Genomic DNA, 19,994 nt, shown 5'->3' with positions numbered 1-19,994 from the left:
GTGACCCCACCCAAACCCCCCGGAATAACGAAAAGATAAGATTAAAGTGAGAAACAACATTTATGTAAAAAATAGGTTCATTGAAGTAATGGTAAAATAGGAAAATGAAATAAAAAAATCCAATTGTAAACATTGCGTAACCGATAAATAGAGGCAAAAAGTCCTGCACAGTCACTGAAATTGCAAATGTCCGTGGGCCAAAGTTTATCAACACATGGGCAAAGCCCACACAGGAGACCTGAGACGGTTGGAGAGAACACTGCAGGGGCATCAGATGATAAAACTACAGGCACCTCAGGGGGAAGGGAAGGGGGGGCACCACAGCCACACGAGTCCACGACACCAGATCCAAGAAGGGGCCACCATGCCCACTGTTCAATCCTGGGGAGTGCAAAGCCACAGTCTCTCAAGTCTCTACAGTGGGTGGCTTGCCCACTGTCATATCCTGGGGAGTGCAAAGCCACAGTCCATCAAGTGGATAACAGTCTCCACAGGCAATGGAGGAGGCAGGGTGGCCCGAGTGCAGCGTGAACATTAGCACGACACAGAACCGGCACTGTCAATGGGCCAGCGGTGCTTGAGACGGCGGGGCCCAGCGGTGCTTGACAGGAAGGGCCCAGCGGAGCGGTGCTTGAGACGGCGGGGCCCAGCGGAGCGGTGCTTGACAGGAAGGGCCCAGCGGAGCGGTGCTTGACAGGAAGGGCCCAGCGGAGCGGTGCTTGACAGGAAGGGGCCAGCGGAGCGGTGCTTGAGACGGCGGGGCCCAGCGGAGCGGTGCTTGACAGGAAGGGCCCAGCGGAGCGGTGCTTGAGACGGCGGGGCCCAGCGGAGCGGTGCTTGACAGGAAGGGCCCAGCGGAGCGGTGCTTGAGACGGCGGGGCCCAGCGGAGCGGTGCTTAACAGGAAGGGCCCAGCGGAGCGGTGCTTGACAGGAAGGGCCCAGCGGAGCGGTGCTTGAGACGGCGGGGCCCAGCGGAGCGGTGCTTGACAGGAAGGGCCCAGCGGAGCGGTGCTTGAGACGGCGGGGCCCAGCGGAGCGGTGCTTAACAGGAAGGGCCCAGCGGAGCGGTGCTTAACAGGAAGGGCCCAGCGGAGCGGTGCTTAACAGGAAGGGCCCAGCGGAGCGGTGCTTAACAGGAAGGGCCCAGCGGAGCGGTGCTTAACAGGAAGGGCCCAGCGGAGCGGTGCCTGAGACGGCGGGGCCCAGCGGTGCGGTGCTTGACAGGAAGGGCCCAGCGGAGCGGTGCTTGAGACGGCGGGGCCCAGCGGTGCGGTGCTTGACAGGAAGGGCCCAGCGGTGCGGTGCTTGACAGGAAGGACCCAGCGGAGCGGTGCTTGACAGGAAGGGCCCAGCGGAGCGGTGCTTGACAGGAAGGGCCCAGCGGAGCGGTGCTTGAGACGGCGGGGCAAGCGGAGCGGTTCTTGAGATGAAGGGCCCCTGTTCAGCGGTGCTCCTCCCGGCGGTGCCCTGTTCAGCGGTGCCTTTCTGCACGGCGGGGCCCTGTTCAGCGGTGCCTTTCTGGACGGCGGGGCCCTGTTCAGCTGTGCCTTTCTGGACAGCGGGGCCCTGTTCAGCTGTGCCTTTCTGGACAGCGGGCCCTGTTCAGCTGTGCCTTTCTGGACGGCGGGGCCCTGTTCAGCTGTGCCTTTCTGGACGGCGGGGCCCTGTTCAGCGGTGCCTTTCTGGACGGCGGGGCCCTCTTCAGCGGTGCCTTTCTGGACGGCGGGGCCCTCTTCAGCGGTGCTTGTTCTGTAAGTCAAGGGAGTCAGACCTGGCCACGACTCCCTGCTCAGTCGCCCTCCGACCGTGCATTTGCTGGACCCTTCGGTGACGGTGTGCTGGGCCCTTGGGTGTCCTCTCTCACACCCGGGATGGGGCTTGTGGGGCCCTCCTGGTCCGCGCTCCTGCTGGCTGACTTCTCCGCCCTGCTGCCCTTGCCCTCCTTCGATCTGGCTCTCGGGCCCTTGCCTCCCCTGGATGTTGTGGCAGGTGAAGTGGCAGAACTTTGGTCCTTGGGGGCAGCCGTGTCAGTCGTCCCGCAGCGGCCCCTTACTTTACGGGTCCTCTTTCCAGGGGGGGGGCTGGCTGTCCCCTTGCTGCTGACCGATGTATCACTGCTGGCAAAGGGGGGACTCCAAAAGCCATGCACTACGGTGACCCTTGAAGCCGGGCTGGTGGTGGCTGAGGCGCTCCTGGGACTCTTAGCAGATGGAGGGGGGGGGGGGGGGGGTCAGGGGAGGGAAAGAGGTCAATAGTGGAGAGGTAAAGATTTTTAGGACCAGGGTAAAGGGTAGGTGTAGTGGTTATGGGAGTGGAGGAAGAGGAGGTGGTTGTAGGAGAGTCAGGTGTGCTGTCCTTGGGTGAAGGTGCATGGGCTGGAGGCTGTCGTGAGGTGCTTGGCTGTTGGGTGGGTGGCTGCCTGCGTTTGTGTGTCTTGGAAGAGGGGGTGACAGACACAGTGGGAGAGGACACAGGGGACGTGTAAATGGCAGTGGGGGTGGTGACTGCACGTGTGCGGACTGGACTGGAGGGTGTGCTGGTGATGGAAGTACTGGCTGTTGGTGGTGTGCATGCAGGTGTGAGTAGAGACGTCACAGGGAGGGAGGAGGGAGACGAGGAGGTGGGGGACACAGAGGTGGTAGTGGCTGTTGGCATGTCTGCATCTGGGTGTTGCTTGGGTGAATGTTTGTGTGATCTGTGGTGCTTATGTCTGGATGAGCTGCCCTTGGGTGTTGAGGTGTGTGCAGGCTGGTTTGATGGTGTGGATGGGATAGGCAGAGGAACAGGAGACAGAGACAGGCTGGAGGCAGTTAGAAGCGGGAGGCTGGAAACAGGGACAATGGCTGCCGTCAGTGCTGAGGCCAGAGCATTGAACGATCGTTGATGGGCAGCCTGACCCGAATGAATGCCCTCCAGGTATGCATTGCTACGATGCACCTCCCTCTCTACCCCCTGGATGGCATTCAAAAGGGTAGACTGCCCAACAATGATGGTCTGTAGGAGGTCAATGACCTCCTCACTGAGGGCAGCAGTGGTAACAGGGGCAGGGCCTGAGGTGCCTGGGGCGAAGGAGACGCCCGCCTTCTTGGGCGAGCGGGCACGGAGCGAAGGCTGAAGGGCTGCTGGGAGGGCGGAGCTGGTGCGCGGGGTGGCGGCTGTACCTGTAGAGGCGGGGGCCACGGATGTTGCCGCCACCGCTAGGGAGCTCCCATCCGAGGACGTGTCGGTGTCGCTGGTGTCACCACGGCTCCCCGTTGTGAAGCTCCCCTCGCCCTCCGTATCACTGGTGGCCTCAGTGTCTGTGCCATGGCCCACCGGGGCCTGGTGAGTTTCAGCTCCCTCGTGCTCCGGTGCCAATTCTCCTCCGCCTGATGATGCTAATGCACACATGCACAAGAAGATAAAAAAAAAGGGTGGGGGGGAGACATAAAAACTGGTTGAGTGCATGCATTGTCAACACCGTTGGCGGAGAGGACAGACACAAGAGCCTCATGCACTAAGCCGCGCAATCGGGGTACACTACTCCGTACTTGTGACTAGGCCAACAGGTCTAGGGACAACAAACGCGCACATGGGTGATGCAGGTCCATGGATAGCTGTACTTGTCACCCTACAGAGGTGGGGGGCAGGGGCACAGGGACATGGCTAAAGCAGAGGACTACACTACAGAAAGCGCCCTGGCCTAATGTCACCCACAGCCCTCTTCCCCCACCCAGGCACCTCCACTGCGCGTAAAGATAGCTGAATGTGCTGGTACTCACCCCCTTGTGTCTGCTGTGATGTCCTCACGCGCCCATCCAAATCGGGGTAGGCCACCGCCAGGATCCAGGACATCAGGGGGGTCAGGGTACGACTGGCACCCCTCCTAGGTTGGGAGGCCATCCCCAGCAGTGACTCGGCGGTCTTCCTGGTCCCGCGGCGGATGTCCTCCACCTCTTGCGGCAGTGGGTGCCCCGTCTGTTGTGGACCCCCAGGGCCCGGACTTCCTTGGCGATGGCACGCCAAATGTCGACCTTCTGATGGGCGCTGACCTATTTGACATGTACAGGGTGGGAATTGAAATATCATCAATTTTCCGCATGATAGATGCGATTGGCCCCCCCTCCCCAACCTTGCCATGTGGCACATGCTCTCATCTGTCGTGCCTTGCACTCGTCATTGTCTCCCCACCCCACCATCTCACATCCACCATACACAACCCAGGCATAGCCCATTCAACGTGCACACAGTGTACTTACCTGTTGGTCTGGAGGACCGTAGTGTCGCGCATACTGGGGCAGGACCCCATCCACAAGTTTCTCCAACTCTTCTGTAGTGAAGGCAGGGGCCCTTTCCCCAGTCGCAGCAGCCATTGTATCTCCCAGACCGAGGTCACAGCAGCACTTGCAGTATAGGTCCTCTCCTGTGGATGATCAGGTCTCGAGTGATTAACCAGATAGAAAATGGCGGTCACGGCCGCCGCGGCACGTACCGCCGCGGTGCGTTCCGCGACCGCCGGCGCAGCTAGTCATTGGCTCGTGAAACCCATAGGGTTCGATGTTAACCAATGCGGCTTTGCGCCGCGGTCTTCGACCGCCTACCGCCACGGTGTGTCACGCCAGCGCATTGACCTCACATCCCACTGTCACACTTCTCAGGTCAGGCAGCCGCCATTACAATGGCCCACAGGGCTTAATTACTACTGCGTCACACAGGCCTAGGCCTTGCAATGCCACTCATACAAGCCATTCAATGCATTGAGAATCGTGTACTGTGCAAACTGTAGTTACGTAACTGTGGGTTGCTTGACTCTGTGCTCCATGTTGTCCTTCCTAGGCACCGTCCGCTGGGACTTGCGAGGAGAAGGATGAATCCTCCCGTGTACCGACCGCTGGTGGACCTGTCGACAATGGAGGAACGTCATATAATACTTCGCTACCGACTTGACCGAGCCACTATACATGAACTGTGTGCCCAGCTGGAGCCAGCACTGATGTCCCCCATCCGCCAACCCACAGGAATTCCCCCTCTGGTGCAGGTTCTGTCAGTCCTCCATTTTTTGGCAAGTGGGTCTTTTCAGACAACAGTGGCCATGTCATCAGGGATGTCTCAGCCTATGTTTTCTAAGATTTTGTCCAGAGTGTTGTCTGCCCTGACGAAATACATGCGGAGCTACATTATTTTCCCTGAGGAGGGTGATTTGGCCACTGTGAAGGGTGACTTCTATGCCCTTGGACATATCCCCAACATCACTGGTGCCATTGATGGGACCCATGTGGCCTTAGTACCCCCAAAAGACGACGAGCAGGTGTACAGAAACAGGAAAAGTTACCATTCGATGAATGCCCAGGTGGTCTGTTTGGCTGACCAGTACATCTCCCATGTAAATGCCAAGTTCCCTGGGTCAGTGCATGAAGCGTATGTTATGCGAAATAGCAGCATCCCTTATGTGATGGAACAGCTACAGAGACACCGTGTGTGGCTAATAGGTGACTCTGGTTACCCCAACCTGCCTTGGCTACTGACCCCAGTGAGGAATCCCCGGACCAGGGCAGAGGAACGGTAGAATGAGGCCCATGGGCGAACTAGGAGGATCATAGAAAGGACCTTCGGCCTCCTGAAGGCCAGGTTTAGGTGCCTGCATGTGACAGGGGGATCCCTAATGTACTCACCCAAGAAGGTGTGCCAGATCATCGTGGCCTGCTGTATGCTTCACAATCTTGCATTGCGACGCCAGGTGCCTTTTCTGCAGGAGGATGGTCCAGATGGTGGTTTTGTAGCAGCTGTGGAGCATGTGGAGAGTGAAGAGGAGGAAGACGACGGGGACGACACGGACAACAGGGACACAGTCATTCAACAGTATTTTCAGTAGCACCCAGGTAAGAATCCCCCACGCCATTTTACATTTACTTCTGGCCTCCTGCATCTCTACTTTCTGTGTTTCCCCCCAGTTCCTTTCAACTGAATTGTGACTTTCCCTTGGCTTTTCAGAGCTGTATGACCCACTGCGTGACTTCTGGTTTGTTCGGCCATGGAGTAAAGCACATTGACATTGGTATGTTGTCATCACAATGTAACTGTACAATTTTGAACCGTTATGTGTAATACATTTGTTAAGAATACAAGCAGACTCCTGAGTGTTTTAAGTGCAATTAGTGATTTATTTAAAGTGCTACATATAGGTCCATGATAGTAAAACGGTGATGGGTGGGGGTGGAGTGATGTCCATGGCAGAGTCCAGTTCTCGGGCGCACAGGTGCATTGTCCATATGCCTGTGGAAGGATGGAGCAGGGGCAGTTCAAGGTTGGACAGGGTGACGATGTGGGACAGTGGAATGACATCCGGGGGGATCTTAGGCTGGCGGGGGTCTTGGCATCCTACTCTGTCTTCCGTTGTGATCTCAGGCTCCTCTTGCGGGGTGGTTGATCTTCAGCAGGAGGTGGGGTTCTGGTGGCCCGTCGTTGTGTGGGGGCCTCCTGTCCACTAGCGCCGGCGGAGATGGTAGGCTGTTCCTGGTCCGGGCTGGTGACAGGGGCCCTTTGGGGTGCCACATGGTCCCGCAATGTGGTGACTATTAGGTTCAGGGCCTGGACGATGTTCCTGAGCTCCTCTCTGTACCCCATGTACCGTTCCTCCTGCTGTGCCTGGATCTCCTGGAACCTGGCCAGTACCATCGCCATCGTCTCCTGGGAGCGGTGGTATGCTCCCATGATGGTGGTGAGGGCCTCTTGGAGAGTCGGTTCCCTGGGCCTGTCCTCCCCCCCTGTCGCACTGCAGCCCTCCCAGTTGCCCTGTTTCCCCGGGCCTCTGTCCCCTGGACGGTGTACCCACTACCACTGCCCCCAGGTCCCTGGTGTTGTTGGGGTGTTGGGTCAGCCTGGGTGCCCTGTAGTGGCGGACACACCGCTGATTGACCTGTCCTGGAGACAGAGGCATGGGCCCGCTGGGTGGGAGCAGTGCTGATATTCCCAGAGGGGGTTAGGTCTGCTGTGGCCTGTGTCTGTGTGTGGGGAACCGACTGTCCAGAGGTCCCCGATGGTCCGGGCTGGTCGTCAGGTTCCAGGTCGACAGAGCTGCTGTCCTCACTGGGGGCCTGTTCTGGGGGTGGGATGGACATATCTGAACCCTCCTGGCCGGTGTGTTGGCGTTCGGGCCCTGCAGGGGTAAAAGAGTATGGTTATTGCTTCTGTGTGTTCCATGGCGTGCGATTTGTGGGTGCCCTTGTCCCCCAGTGCTGGCATTCCCTTGTGGCAGGAGTTGTGAGGGTGGTTTGTGGGGGGTATGGGTATGTGCAGTGGTCATGCATAGGTGATGGTTGTCCATGGTTTGTGTAGGCATTCAGGGTTTGGTTTTGGGTTGGGTGGGTTGTGCTGGTGAGACATTGGCAGGGAGGATGTGTGCTGGGGGGTTGGGGGTGAGGGTGGGGGTGTGGGTTGGCAGGCTGGTGGTTGGGGGGGGGAGGGGGAGTAGTTGAGACTAGACTTACCAGAGTCCATTCCTCCGCCTACTCCAGCGAGGCCCGCAGGATGCAGGATGTTAAGGACCTCTTGCTCCCATGCTGTGAATTCGGGAGGGGTGGGTGGTGGTCCGCCGCCAGTCCTCTGCACAGCGATGTTGTGTCTGGAGACCATCGACCGTACCTTCCCCCGTAGGTCGTTCCAGCGCTTTCTGATGTCTTCACGGTTTCTGGGATGCTTTCCCACAGCGTTGACCCTGTCGACGATCCCCTGCCATAGCTCCGCCTTCCTGGCTATTGTGGTGTGTTGCACCTGTGTGCCGAAGAGCTGGGGCTCTACCCTTATGATTTCCTCCACCATGACCCGGAGTTCTTGGTCCGAAAACCTTGGGTGTCTTTGGGGTGCCATGGGGTGGTGTGGGGTGGTGTTTGTGGTGATGTGAGTGGTGGGGTGTGGTGATGTGTGCGTAGATGTGGTGTGGTTGATGATGTTGGGTTCCTGTGTGTGTTGGGGTTTTCGATTGCTGTTCGTTCTCTCTCTCTCTCTCTCTCTCTCTCTCTCTCGCCTTCTCTCTCGCCTTCTCTCTCGCCTTCTCTCTCGCCTTCTCTCTCGCCTTCTCTCTCGCCTTCTCTCTCGCCTTCTCTCTCGCCTTCTCTCAGATTTCCAACTAGTGGGGGTTTGTGGGTGATGTGGATGTGTGTTTTATAGTTGCTTGGATGTGTGGGGGTGGTGTTTGTATGTGTATCAAGTGTGTGTATTTCAAATTGTCCAATGTGGCTGGGTTTTGGAGCTGGGTGTGTATTTTGACCGCGGCGGTGTGTACCGCCAATGGAATACTGCGGTTGAATGACCACCGCGTGGATTCGTGGGTCGTAATGGCATGGGCGTGTTTGTGTTGGCGTGGCGGTGGAGGTTTGGTCATCTCCAGTTTATCGCTGCCCGCTGATGAGGCGGCCTTCCGTGGATGCTGGGTTTTTGGCGGCTTGGCAGTTGTGGGTCAGAATGACCGTGGCGGGTTACCGCGGCCGTGGCGGTAGAATGGCGGTCTTCTGACCGGCGGTAAGTGCCTTTTACCGCCGAGGTCAGAATGACCCCCTATGTGTCCTGGTAATCTATCACTGTCAGTGATTGTTGGTTTCCCCCACGTTACGGCATACCTTACCTTTGGAACAGTTCTAGAAAAACTCCAAATAAAAAAACGGCCCCTACTCTACATCGCCCATGTCAATAAGTTGGTCATTCTGTGCAGACTCTGTATTCTCAACACTTAAGGTTTTCACTTACGAGCCAGGCACTGGTTTCTGTTCTGTAGCATTAGATACCTGGCTCAAACTCTGTTTCAGGGACAAAGCACCACAGAAAGATATGAACTTGGTACAGTGGGTAGGAATTCTATATGATTTGTGACAGTGTTTTGTTTCAGTGTATAAAATCCCACCACACTGAAAAAACTCCAGTCACCGACAAGTCCTATGTTTCTTGTATTCGTACTGAAAGCATGTTTCCTTTGGAACAAAACTGTGAGAAAAAAAAAATCTAAAGATGGTCTACACTTTGCATTGCCGAGGGTAAGTAAACAAGTATAAGGATTAGGGAAGATGACACTTTGTTTTATGTTGACAATGCACTGAGTATTAGATCTGTCTTTTTCGAACAAGGAAATGGGTGAAATGAAAGTCTCTGCCCGTTTGGCGTACAGGATTAAATCCGCTGCTTGGAGAAGGAGCCGTGTCCACAGGTAATTCTGGTGACACTGGTGCTATGGAGAGGAAGTAGCCTTCCTATGAAGTCCTGGAGAAACAGCAGGTAGAATACCACTCTCAGACACAGCAAAATGAGTTTTGTTTCAATGCCTGAAGATCTAAATTTGGTAACATTACAGGCCTGATAGTGCTGGCATCTGACACTGTTACCCACAACATTTTTATCAACTGCTGTCTCGTAACTGAGGTTGGAGGGGCTACACTAGCAGGCGTTAGATCAGTGCTGTCCCTTCCTCCACTGCTGAGTTTAGAGCAATACAACGGAGTGCCACTGATACAAGTTGCACCTTCCAGTCTTTTCAATGTGTATGCTCTGTGTCCTGAGTCATATTTTCCAGTGTTTCCACTTTTATATGTTCATCTGAGAGCAGATGAGCAAACACCGGCTCAAGCTAAACACTAAGACAATGGCTGAGTGGTGCAGGTGGCTCTGGCACACACACCAAGAGTGCCTATATTATAGGCAGAATGTACAAAATACAAAGAAAGTTTAGGATGCGTTAATGAGTTTCCTCACTCTTTCTCAGATGAGGAGTGGGCAGATGACGCTTACAGGCTTGGTCAAAGTCAGTAACAGCCTGCATTCAAATGGGCAGTTTGACTCCAAGTAAGTAGTCATGCTCTTCAAAGGCTACATTCATTTCTATGACCTTAAAGGTAGGAGTTATTTGTCTGCCCTCGGAATAAGATATAGATACCACATTGTGCACTACCTTTAAAAACTTCAAATATCTAGAGACTTCAAAATTAACATTTAAAAGTGTTGTGCTTCAAGGCACAAATGACAGTGACGGTAACTATAGATACATCTCAAACAAATAACTGTCTACAAATCGCTTCAAAACATCATGTCTACTGTCCAAGCTTTTGTTACCTCGGATCAACGTGAGAAGAACTGAGGTCTGCTGGGCTAAGGACAGACGAACCGCTGCATCTGCATATACAAGCTTTCTTAACAGTGTCAAGCATGGCAACACCATACACTCCATTATCTGAAAACAAAGCAATTTGACACAATTAAAATGTCAGTGTTAATGTGTTCTCTCCTACAAGACGTCATCACACTGTTACATTAAAAAAAGCTATTTTAAAATATCGAGAATATAGTCATTAGCACACCATAAAAATCAACGTCTTATGAGGTTTCTTTAAAAATTACACTACCTCAGTTATTAATATGAATGACAACAGTAGTAAGGAAACTGTTACTCATGTGAAGCCAGTGTGTCTCAGCCTAGTTTGTTTCATACGCAGCACATAAACCAGGCTTCTAGTGAGAAGCTTTGAATATAACAGTTTAATTCAGACACTGGCTGAAGACATATGTAAAATGATTTTCTAATGTACTAGCTTGAAAACCCAATTATTTTTTACATGCAACATGCCGGTCACAAAGTGTGCTGAATGAAGTTGTTTCCCATTCAATTTAGAGAAGCACATAGGGATTAATGGAAGTAAGCTACAAAATGATTACAAGTAAGTAACATTTTCCATTTGGTGAATTTGCCTCCTGTATGTTCAGCTGTGTGGGGAGTACAACAAACTGGTAATGTGTAGGGCCCTCCACATATTGAAAGTATTACCTCTGCAACAGCAGAATAGAGATGTGGAAGTACGTATCCTGCAGGTTGAGTGACACCATCCAGTCTCCAAACTTCAAATCCAGAAGAACCTATGCCAGGGTCAGCATTCTGTTTTAACTTTTTAGGAAGAAGTTCAGGTCCCTTAGGTCCACAATGGGACGCAGACAGATGCAACATATCTGATCCCTTTCTTTATCTGGCACTAACCCCACCATTCTATGGAGAATAATAGCTACCACCTGCTGCTGACAAATGGCCAAATGACCTGAGGGTGGGGAGAAAGAAGAGGGTGGGATGTGTGGTGGATCCTGAAGAAGGGGGAAGGGTGTAGCCCGTTTGTATGATTCGAAAGACCCACTGGTCCAAAGTAATGGCCTTCTAGGCCAGAAGACAATGACACACACACCATCCCACAGGCACTGTGTGGGAATGAGAAACAAAATCAGACCTGCTTTCCTGGTGGTGTGGGAGAATGACAAGAGGTTTGCAATGTAGAACCACGGCCCTTCCTTCAATTTCTCCTCTGTATTGCCTGAGAAGTAGGTTAGGTTGTTGTGGAGGGTGAGATAAGTATTGCCAATGACGAAGAGGTAGTCCTCCTTGAGATCTTGGAAATTGTGAAACTGGTGGTAGTCTTTTGAAGGAGGCAGAATCGCTCCAATGTGGGATTAGTCCAACCCCCCCTCCCAAATAGTTGTGCTCCATCAAAAGGGGGGTCTATCAGGTCTGCTTAAGAGAATCTCAGAAAAGTTAAGGCCCATATTTATACTTTTTTAGCGCCGCATTTGCGTCGTTTTTTTACGCAAAATCTGCACAAACTTACAAAATACAATTGTATTTTGTAAGTTTGCGTTGTTTTTGCGTCAAAAAGCGGCGCAAATGCGGTGCTAAAAAAGTATAAATATGGGCCTAAATGTGCAGAGCCAAGCATGGCAACATATTGTGACTGACTGAACAGGCTTTGAATCAGCTGAATTAAGCCCTGATTTGATAGTGTGACAGGGTGCAGTTTGACCACCATGGATGATTTATTTAAAATGTTCCCTCAAGTCTTAAGGGACATGAGGTAAGATCATCTGGGCCATATGCCATTGGTCATGGTTACATCTGGCAAGCATATCGTTGGCACTAATGAATGAGAACCTTATTACCCGCAGAGAAAGACTTCTTGCCACAAGCTTCAAAGCATTTAGACTCCCTATCAAAGGTTGCTGCAGGAAAACAGCCTCCAGACTGTGCTTCACAACAGGCCGTCTGACTGACAAAAGTTCTCTGGTGAAGGATGAGGAGAAAGGAATGGAGGATCACCAGGAGCTGATGATTGGAACAAATGACAAGCCAGTTAACTGCTGGAGCAGAAGAGGCCTTCTCTCATGCTACTGAAACTGGCTCTAGAATGGCTGTGTTAAATGGGAGGATACTTTGGAGAGGAAGCAGAAGGTAGGAATACTTCTATGAGTAAGTTGTTGGTTTCTGTGGTGGCCAGCTACATATCTATAACCTCGGTAGGCAACAACATGACTTTATTGAGGGAAAACATCTCAAACTCGTGGACCTGATGGAAAATCCTGGGTGGATGTCTAAGCATCTATGCATCTAACTATATAGCTACCCGTCTATCTACCTATATATGTCTCTCTATGTATTTGGCACTCGAAGAGTGCTATTATTGGGAGTCTACCTGGCCAGAAACCACTAGAGGAGGCTACTGCCGAATAGCCAGGTTTTCAGTAGTTTACACAAAGGTTAGCTGTCCGCAGATTAAGGGGTAAGAAATTCCAAAGTTCGACAATACTGTATCTGAACGACCACCCTCCAGTTCTAGCTCACTTGAGGGAGGGAATCACAGCCCACTGGCATTGGTGGATCGCAAACTTCTGCTTGGGGTGTTCGGTGAAATCAGGGGTCAGGAGATCAAATGGCTTGTATCGAGGGATGCCCTGTGGGCTACACAGAGGGCTTCATATGTAATTCTCTGGGCCACTGGGAACCAGTGGAGAGAGATCAGAGCTTGCTGGGCTGACTCGTGCCTAGGAATGTTATAAAGAATCCGGGCTGCGTAATTCTGTACAACCTGCAGTTTCCATACAACTAATGCTGGGGCTCTTAAGCACAATGAGTTTGTTTCTGTAGTCCAGGCGAGAGAGAACGAGTGCAGTCCTAAGTAAAGTCCTTTCAATTTATAAACCTCATTTCCAGAGTCTCCAAAGGAAACAGTTTTGAAAGGCTCAGAGACTATTCCAAAAATCTCATGGAGACAGTTTCTGTAATGTTTCTCCTCCAACAGACACTGAGTTACTCTATGGGTCCTCTTCTGAAGAACAGTGTCAGTGTCAGGTTGACATGGCGGTGGCACCATATCTACAGCCAGTAGTGGAGGAGGCAGAAGAGGAGGTTGTGGCTGAGGTAACCCCATCCATGGCATTGTAAGTTGAAGAAGCATATAACGAAGAGCATATTCGAAAGAATGAGGTGCCGGACTAGAATCTGTCAGGGAGACGCCAAACAGCATGGGATGTAAGTGTATAAACAACAGAAACCGGTATGAGGCCATTCGCCCGAAGGAGCGTCAAAAGGTGTTCTTGCTTTTCCAAAAATTGAATACATTGCATTCAAGATTACTGGCAGGTCCTTCCCTTTAGTCGGAAACCCAGGAAGGGGTGGTGGCAGCACCAGTAATTCAGAGGTGCAGAAGCCTAAAATTCTGGAATATTGGACAGTCACTCCGGAGTCAGGTCCACTGGAGTCACCAAAGCAGAGCTGCACAGAGAGGGGAGACATGGGGTCAAGGTAATTAGCTCTGGTTCAGAGGACGACAGTCCTGTGCAAGACTAAGAATTAAGGATCGCCTTAACTTTGGTGTGCTTCTTCATTTATTTAAGCTTCCTCTTTCTGTACTGATACAGAAGAGGATCTAGAGCAATGTCTCGACCTTTTATACTGACAACAATCATCTCTGGCCCTGGCCATTAGGAGCTAGGCTTATAGGTCTTTCACAGACTTGGGGTGCATAATGAGGCATGATAAAGAAGTGAAGGAGATGTGGTTCAACCCAAGGCACCAAAGGCAAACAGTATGTGGGTCAGTAATGGACATTTGTTTCTCACAGTAGTGGCTGGTCTTTCACCCAGATTTCTTTAAAGGTAACATAGTACTGCGTAAGACTTATGTAAGACATTTACTTTGAAGGAGCGAAACTCTGGATCCGCGTTGAAGACACGGAAAAAAGTAATCAATGTTGTTGTGCCGGAAAGGGCGCTTATGGCCTGAGTGATGCAGTCTGATGTCACTTCTGGCGTCATCAGGGTCCAGCACAGCCTGCCGGTCACTGGAAGGCCTTAAAGTTTTCCAGTTCCAGCATTCCATCCGGGGTTTACAGGTGAGGAATTTGAACATGGAGGTATCCATCAGGAACTCTGCAATAATAAATTAGGTAATAATACAACTTGCTTTTTACAGCACTAAAAATGGTCAACTTGGGTTACAATGCAACAGTCAAAAACAGGCGTTTGTCCCAGAATTTTAGCCAGTGCACTCAGCAAACGTTTTGAAAAATATACCTTGTGAACTCATTATTTTTTACTAACATTTATGGGGTGTAGTATCTTCTTTACTCTTATTGTCACGCGTTTTCAAACAACACAAAGGTGGCTAGTTCCCAGTCAAACCATGTAAAAAGAAAAAAATATATATATTAATAAGTTATAGATTGCCTACACCTTGCTTTTCCGTGGGGAAAGGGTGAGAACGAATAAGAGCATGGATAAAAGCAATGTATGTGTTGCTGTATATGAAAGATCAAACAACAGTAGGAGAGGGGTGGTAGCCAAGATTGCGCTGGAGACTGTCTCACTCTAACATAACTCCATAATGCTGCCTAGGCCCCATTGTCATCCAAGAAAAAAGTCCTCCATGAACACCAGTAAACTGACATGAGTGGGTTGGGGGAAGACCCTCAGTATCTGGGGCCTGTCGCCATCGGGAGAAAACTGCTGCGCAGTAAGGGGCCAACCAGTTGCCACATGTTTCCAGCCAGCACTTGGTGCCAGACCTGAAGGGGGTGTCACAGAAGGTGATAGCGGACACAGCTGTGGCCCCAAGGCAGCTATGGGATGGCACGGACCTGCTTGATGCCCCACCTGGATGCAGGTACAGGGCACCTCACTGACTGGGCCTACACTGGGGGCATAATGGTGGTCTCCAGACCATGAGTGAGCCCCAGTCACTGTAAATTACTGCCTTGGAGGCAGTTGTGACCCCACCCTCCCATGCAAAAGAGATCCTGACCAGCCCCGAAAGAAGGGGAGAATGTTTGTGTGGGGCAAAAGACTCCGTTCGATGGAGGCTTGCCAGCCATCTCCAGGCACACCGTGATCCCTATTGCCATGCACAGTACAGGTCCTCAGGCTACCCCTGGCATCTTGCAATATCTAGCTCTGAATTTATCTATTGCATGCCATCCAGGAGCTGTGGTGGGCATGCAGCTTGTCCCTCTCAGGGCCCTTATGGTGAGACAACAATAGGAGACTCTGAGATGGGCCCTGTGAGATCAGGGTTGCAGCCGAATGTAGGACAACACATGAGCCCTGAAGGATAAGCATCACCAACCTTGGTGGGGAGACATCACTCTTGCTCCCCGTGGATAGCCACCTGAAAAATACACAGAATTGGGGGCCTACAGGAGGGGAGTGCCCTGCGGAGTGGTGGTCCTAATCGGTAGAGACTCAAAGTCTTGAGAGGGGGCTGCAGGAGGCAAGGTGCCAACCCTTGCTCCTCAATGTCACACCCAATGGAGAAAACCTGCACTTTGGGACTGGCTATTGCTCACATTGTAGGACCCCCCTGGTGCATCAAACCTGGGTAGGAACTAAAAGGTTGCAGACCTCTGCTGCCATGTTTGGAAAATGCTGCTCCGCACTGTGGGAGCAGTGGTATTTACTAGCAGAGACCCTCATCAGGTCACCTACAGCTGACCTTGTGGTTGTGGATTAACTCTACAGCAGGGTGCCAGACCCCTAACCTTCATCATCCCCACAACCTGGTGGGGCTGACTCATTCTGCACAACATGGTGAAGCCAAAAAGCACCTAACCGGCGAGCTTTACAAATGGAATATCAGCCATGCTTGGGTTCTCATCTGGTATGCAGAGGGGGGTGCACGTGGGCTCCGTCCCTGGAGGAGCACATCAGTAAGTTTGACAAAGTAGTGCAACGTATTAATGACTCCAAGACAGCACTGAGACTGAAGATTATTGTAGTGGCTATGGATGTGGGCCTCCTGCTCACAGACCACTGAAAACTAGTGGACAGAGTGGGCGGCACGGAGACCACTTTTGTGGCAATGCCCAATAGTCCAGGAACTACAGACGCAAATGAGGTACACACATTCAAACACCAAACGAAGGACATGGAGGTGCACTCCTGTCGCAACATCATCTTAATTATTCGACTAGCCGGGAAAGCTGAAGAGCTGAGCATGGAACTCTTTGCTGAGAAATGGATCCTCGATACAATCCTGGCAGGCGAAGCACCACATTTCTACTCCACAGAGCCGGACCATCAGGTAGCAGAGCGCTCACTGTCAGAAGACCTTCCTCCTCAGCCAGTGGTGGCGCATCTTCTCAATTACAAAGACCTGCTTTAGAGGCCTCTGGAAGTTTAATGGCACTCCGATAACAATATTTCCTGAATACACACTTGAAGTGCAGTACTTGCAAAGCTCCTATACAGGAGTCCTGAAACCGCTAAATCAAATGGGCTTATGTACACACTCCTGTATCCCACTAAACTGAGAGCCATAGTGGACAATGAAATCCATTTCTTTGCCATTCCAGTGGAGGCCAGGTTATGCCTGCAATTGGAAGGCATGGAGATATCATGTGAGGACCGTGACAAGACTGAGGGATCGCTAGACAAATCTGGACGCATGAGACCAAGGAGGTTACAAGGTAGACCCACAAAGGAGCAAGCAGCGGCCAAAAAGGCACAAGTGGTGGCACTGAGTCGCTCACTGTCAGAAGAGGAGGGTTCGGACCGGAGTAGTCCGGCACAGGCAGACACCGAGGAACCAGACACTGACAAGAAGGGGTGCCCGCCCCTGACCACCCTGGTTGGCAGACACCATTATCAAGCATCCTAATGGGCTGTCCCACAAACAGGAAGGCTGCATTGTCGGAAGGCAACTACCCACCTTGCACTGGTGGGAACAAGAGGGAGTTTCCCCCTCCCCCTGCTGTGCTGGAGCTGGCCAACAGCCAGTTCATCGGAAGCAGACTGGACCTGACTTGCCACCATCGATTGCACACCCCACCTCCCATCAACGAGAAGGCAGAAGAAACATACTAGATATAGAACTGTATGCTTCCTTATTCAGTTTAATTGTCTGTTAGTCGTTTGCTACACAGCTTGGGGAAGGGAAGTTGGATATTTTTGATTTGGGTTTGTGGTTCTGTATTACACATACCTTTCTGTTCACTTGTGCCTTCCTCTTACTGCATGCATCAAATTAGCATGATGGATCATATACAAGGTAGTGTGACATCTGTGGCTTTCCTACTTAGCTTTAACCATACTCAATAGCTGACCACACCATCACTACCAACCTGCCACAGGCCACCCTACCAGATCCGCATTTAAACTGCTTATTGACTAAACTGTTGATACATCGCCTTTGGACACACATTGAAACACCAAATGTATAATCTTATGACTTGGGATGTGCGCCGCATAGCCACCCATTCCAAGAGGCACAAAATCTATACCTACCTATGCTGTCAGCATGCACATAGAGCCTACATAAAAGAGAGACACATGGATACCACAAAGCTAGTGTAGTTGTGCAGGGGATGAAGGAGGAAGGTGGTGGGCACTGCTTACTCCACTTACGCCAGTGGGTTTTTAATCTGGGTATAGCCTGACACCTCTTTAGTGATCCACAAAACGCGAGTTGACACGGAAAGGAGGTATGCGATTGTAGAGGGACAGCTGGAAGGGGAACTGCTATCCCTAGTGATAGTATCCTCTCAATAGTAATCAACTGGCTTAACTATACTCACACCTCCCCTGCTTCACAGCCCTGAAGCACCATGCTTAAAAGGTGGTGATTTCAACAATGTCTTTGAAACAAAGATAGATCATCCCCTCTGCTTCCGGGGACAGAATCACAGCACACTTCAAAAGGTGTGTGGTGGCCTGGAGGCCCTGTGATGCCTAGAGTAATGGGCACCCACTAAGTAGGGAGTGTCCCTACTACTCACCTATGCATCACTTGCATACATGCTTGGATTATGTTTTTCATACCTCTGACATCAGTGATAAAATATGGTTATCGAATTATTGAGGCAAACATGGTCAGACCGCAACCTCTTAAAGCTGGTACTGGAATGGGACAGGCCCAGACCACCTATCCCCACCTGTAAACTAGACATGAGTGCTATCTCAGACCCGCCATTCCTGGATACACTGAGACAAGACATACATGAATATTTCAACATGAACAAGAAGTGGCTGCCAGGGGACTATGCCTTAAAACTACATACAGAGAGAAGATACAGCATCCTGTATAAAGTAACGAAAACCGATATTAAGATTAAAGATGACGAGTCCAAACTTGCAGCTGCAATAGGGAGGTGGCGTGGGAGGGTGTATAGGCAGAGATGTCTAGAATCACGGACCCTGCATGAACTTCATAGAGAGCGCAAAGACCTGTTTTTGTGACTACGTTTATCGTCTACCAAGCCCAACCACACAACATTCAAAAGGTGACTAATCTGTAAATCTTTTGGCCTGGCTCTTTAAAACTGAACAAGACAGGTCATCAACTGCAGCCACCATAACCCTCTGAAGGCACCTTAGTAACTTCACAAGACACAAACTCAACATTCAGGGATTACTACTGTAATTTATGGTCTCCAATGATGAACCTGGACCTGTAGGCTATCAGCAGATGCTTGAGATCCATACCCATGTGTGGATTAAACACAGCACAGCAATTGACACTGGAGGAGTCTCCGAGTATAGAGGAAATAAAATTAGTGAATGACACTTCTGAACACTATAAGACCTTTAAATCCCTGATGGCACCAAAATTGTTGAAGGTCTACCAGACTGCAGATAGGTGAAGGACTCTACCAAACACCATGCACCAATAGTGATACTTCATAAACCAAGCAGGGATAAATTGGCACAGTCCTATTAACACCTGGCATCCAGCACACCAGACTCTACACAGTGCCACAGGGCATTCTCCTGAGATACAGAGAAAGTCTTTGATATGCTGGGGTGGCCATACCGAATGACAATGATGGAGGAAACGGGAGTAGGCCAGAGGTTCTGCCAATGGATCCGGCTGCTATATGCAAACCCGGTGGCACAGGACTGTACAGGCCAAATGATATTAGAATCTTTCACCATTAACAGGGGCACATGGAAGGGCTGTCCCCTATTTCCTCTCATTTTCACTTTAGCAATGGAACCCCTGGCCTGTCCTCCTCGTACAAAGGCTCCGGAATGGGACCTACACATGGGAGACTTAACAGATTGTTTCGCTCTATGCGGATGACCCAATGATATACCACTGAGATGGCACCACAACACTCTCAGGTGATGAATATTTTTGATGGTTTTGGGGATATGTCTTGGCTATTAAACAAATGGAATGTGTTAGACCTGACATGCTTTAGGGTGGTCACCCCTAACTTTTAGCCTGCCTCCCTCCACTTTTTGGACTCTGTTTTTGCTGGCTTTTAGACTCTGCGCACTTTACCACTGCTAACCAGTGCTAAAGTGCATATGCTCTCTCCCTTTAAACATGGTAACCTTGGATCATACTTGATTGGACTATTTAATCTACTTATAAGTCCCTAGTAAGGTGCACTATATGTGCCCAGGGACTGTAGATTAAATGCTACTAGTGGGCCCGCAGCACTGGTTGTGCCAACCACTTAAGTAGCCCCTTTACCTTGTCTCAGGCCTGCCAGTGCAAGGCCTGTTTGTGCAGTTTCACCGCCACCTCGACTCGGCATTTAAAAGTACTTGCCAAGCCTCAAACTCCCCTTTTTCTACACATAAGCCACCTCTAATGTGTGCCCTAGGTAACCCCTAGAGCAGGGTGCTGTGTGGGTAAAAGGCAGGACATGTACCTGTGTAGTTTACATGTCCTGGCACTGAAAAACTCCTAAATTCGTTTTTACACTACTGTGAGGCCTGCTCC

At 51.1% G+C, this 19,994-nt stretch overlaps 1 protein-coding gene across 2 annotated transcripts in view; it reads right to left on the bottom strand.

Moving 5' to 3' along the window:
• RTTN (rotatin) overlaps window positions 1-19,994 on the bottom strand; it is a 978,768-nt gene that overhangs the window by 616,163 nt on the left and 342,611 nt on the right. For both annotated transcript variants that reach the window (XM_069219896.1, XM_069219897.1), the window contains exon 21: window positions 10,076-10,193. In XM_069219896.1, coding sequence (XP_069075997.1) covers window positions 10,076-10,193 — 118 coding nt within the window. The remainder of the gene's footprint in view (window positions 1-10,075; window positions 10,194-19,994) is intronic.

The sequence above is a fragment of the Pleurodeles waltl genome, chromosome 2_2 (assembly GCF_031143425.1).
Source record: "Pleurodeles waltl isolate 20211129_DDA chromosome 2_2, aPleWal1.hap1.20221129, whole genome shotgun sequence".
NCBI lineage: Eukaryota > Metazoa > Chordata > Amphibia > Caudata > Salamandridae > Pleurodeles > Pleurodeles waltl.
Note: the sequence above shows the minus strand (reverse complement) of the source record. Positions and strands in the feature narration are given on the sequence as shown.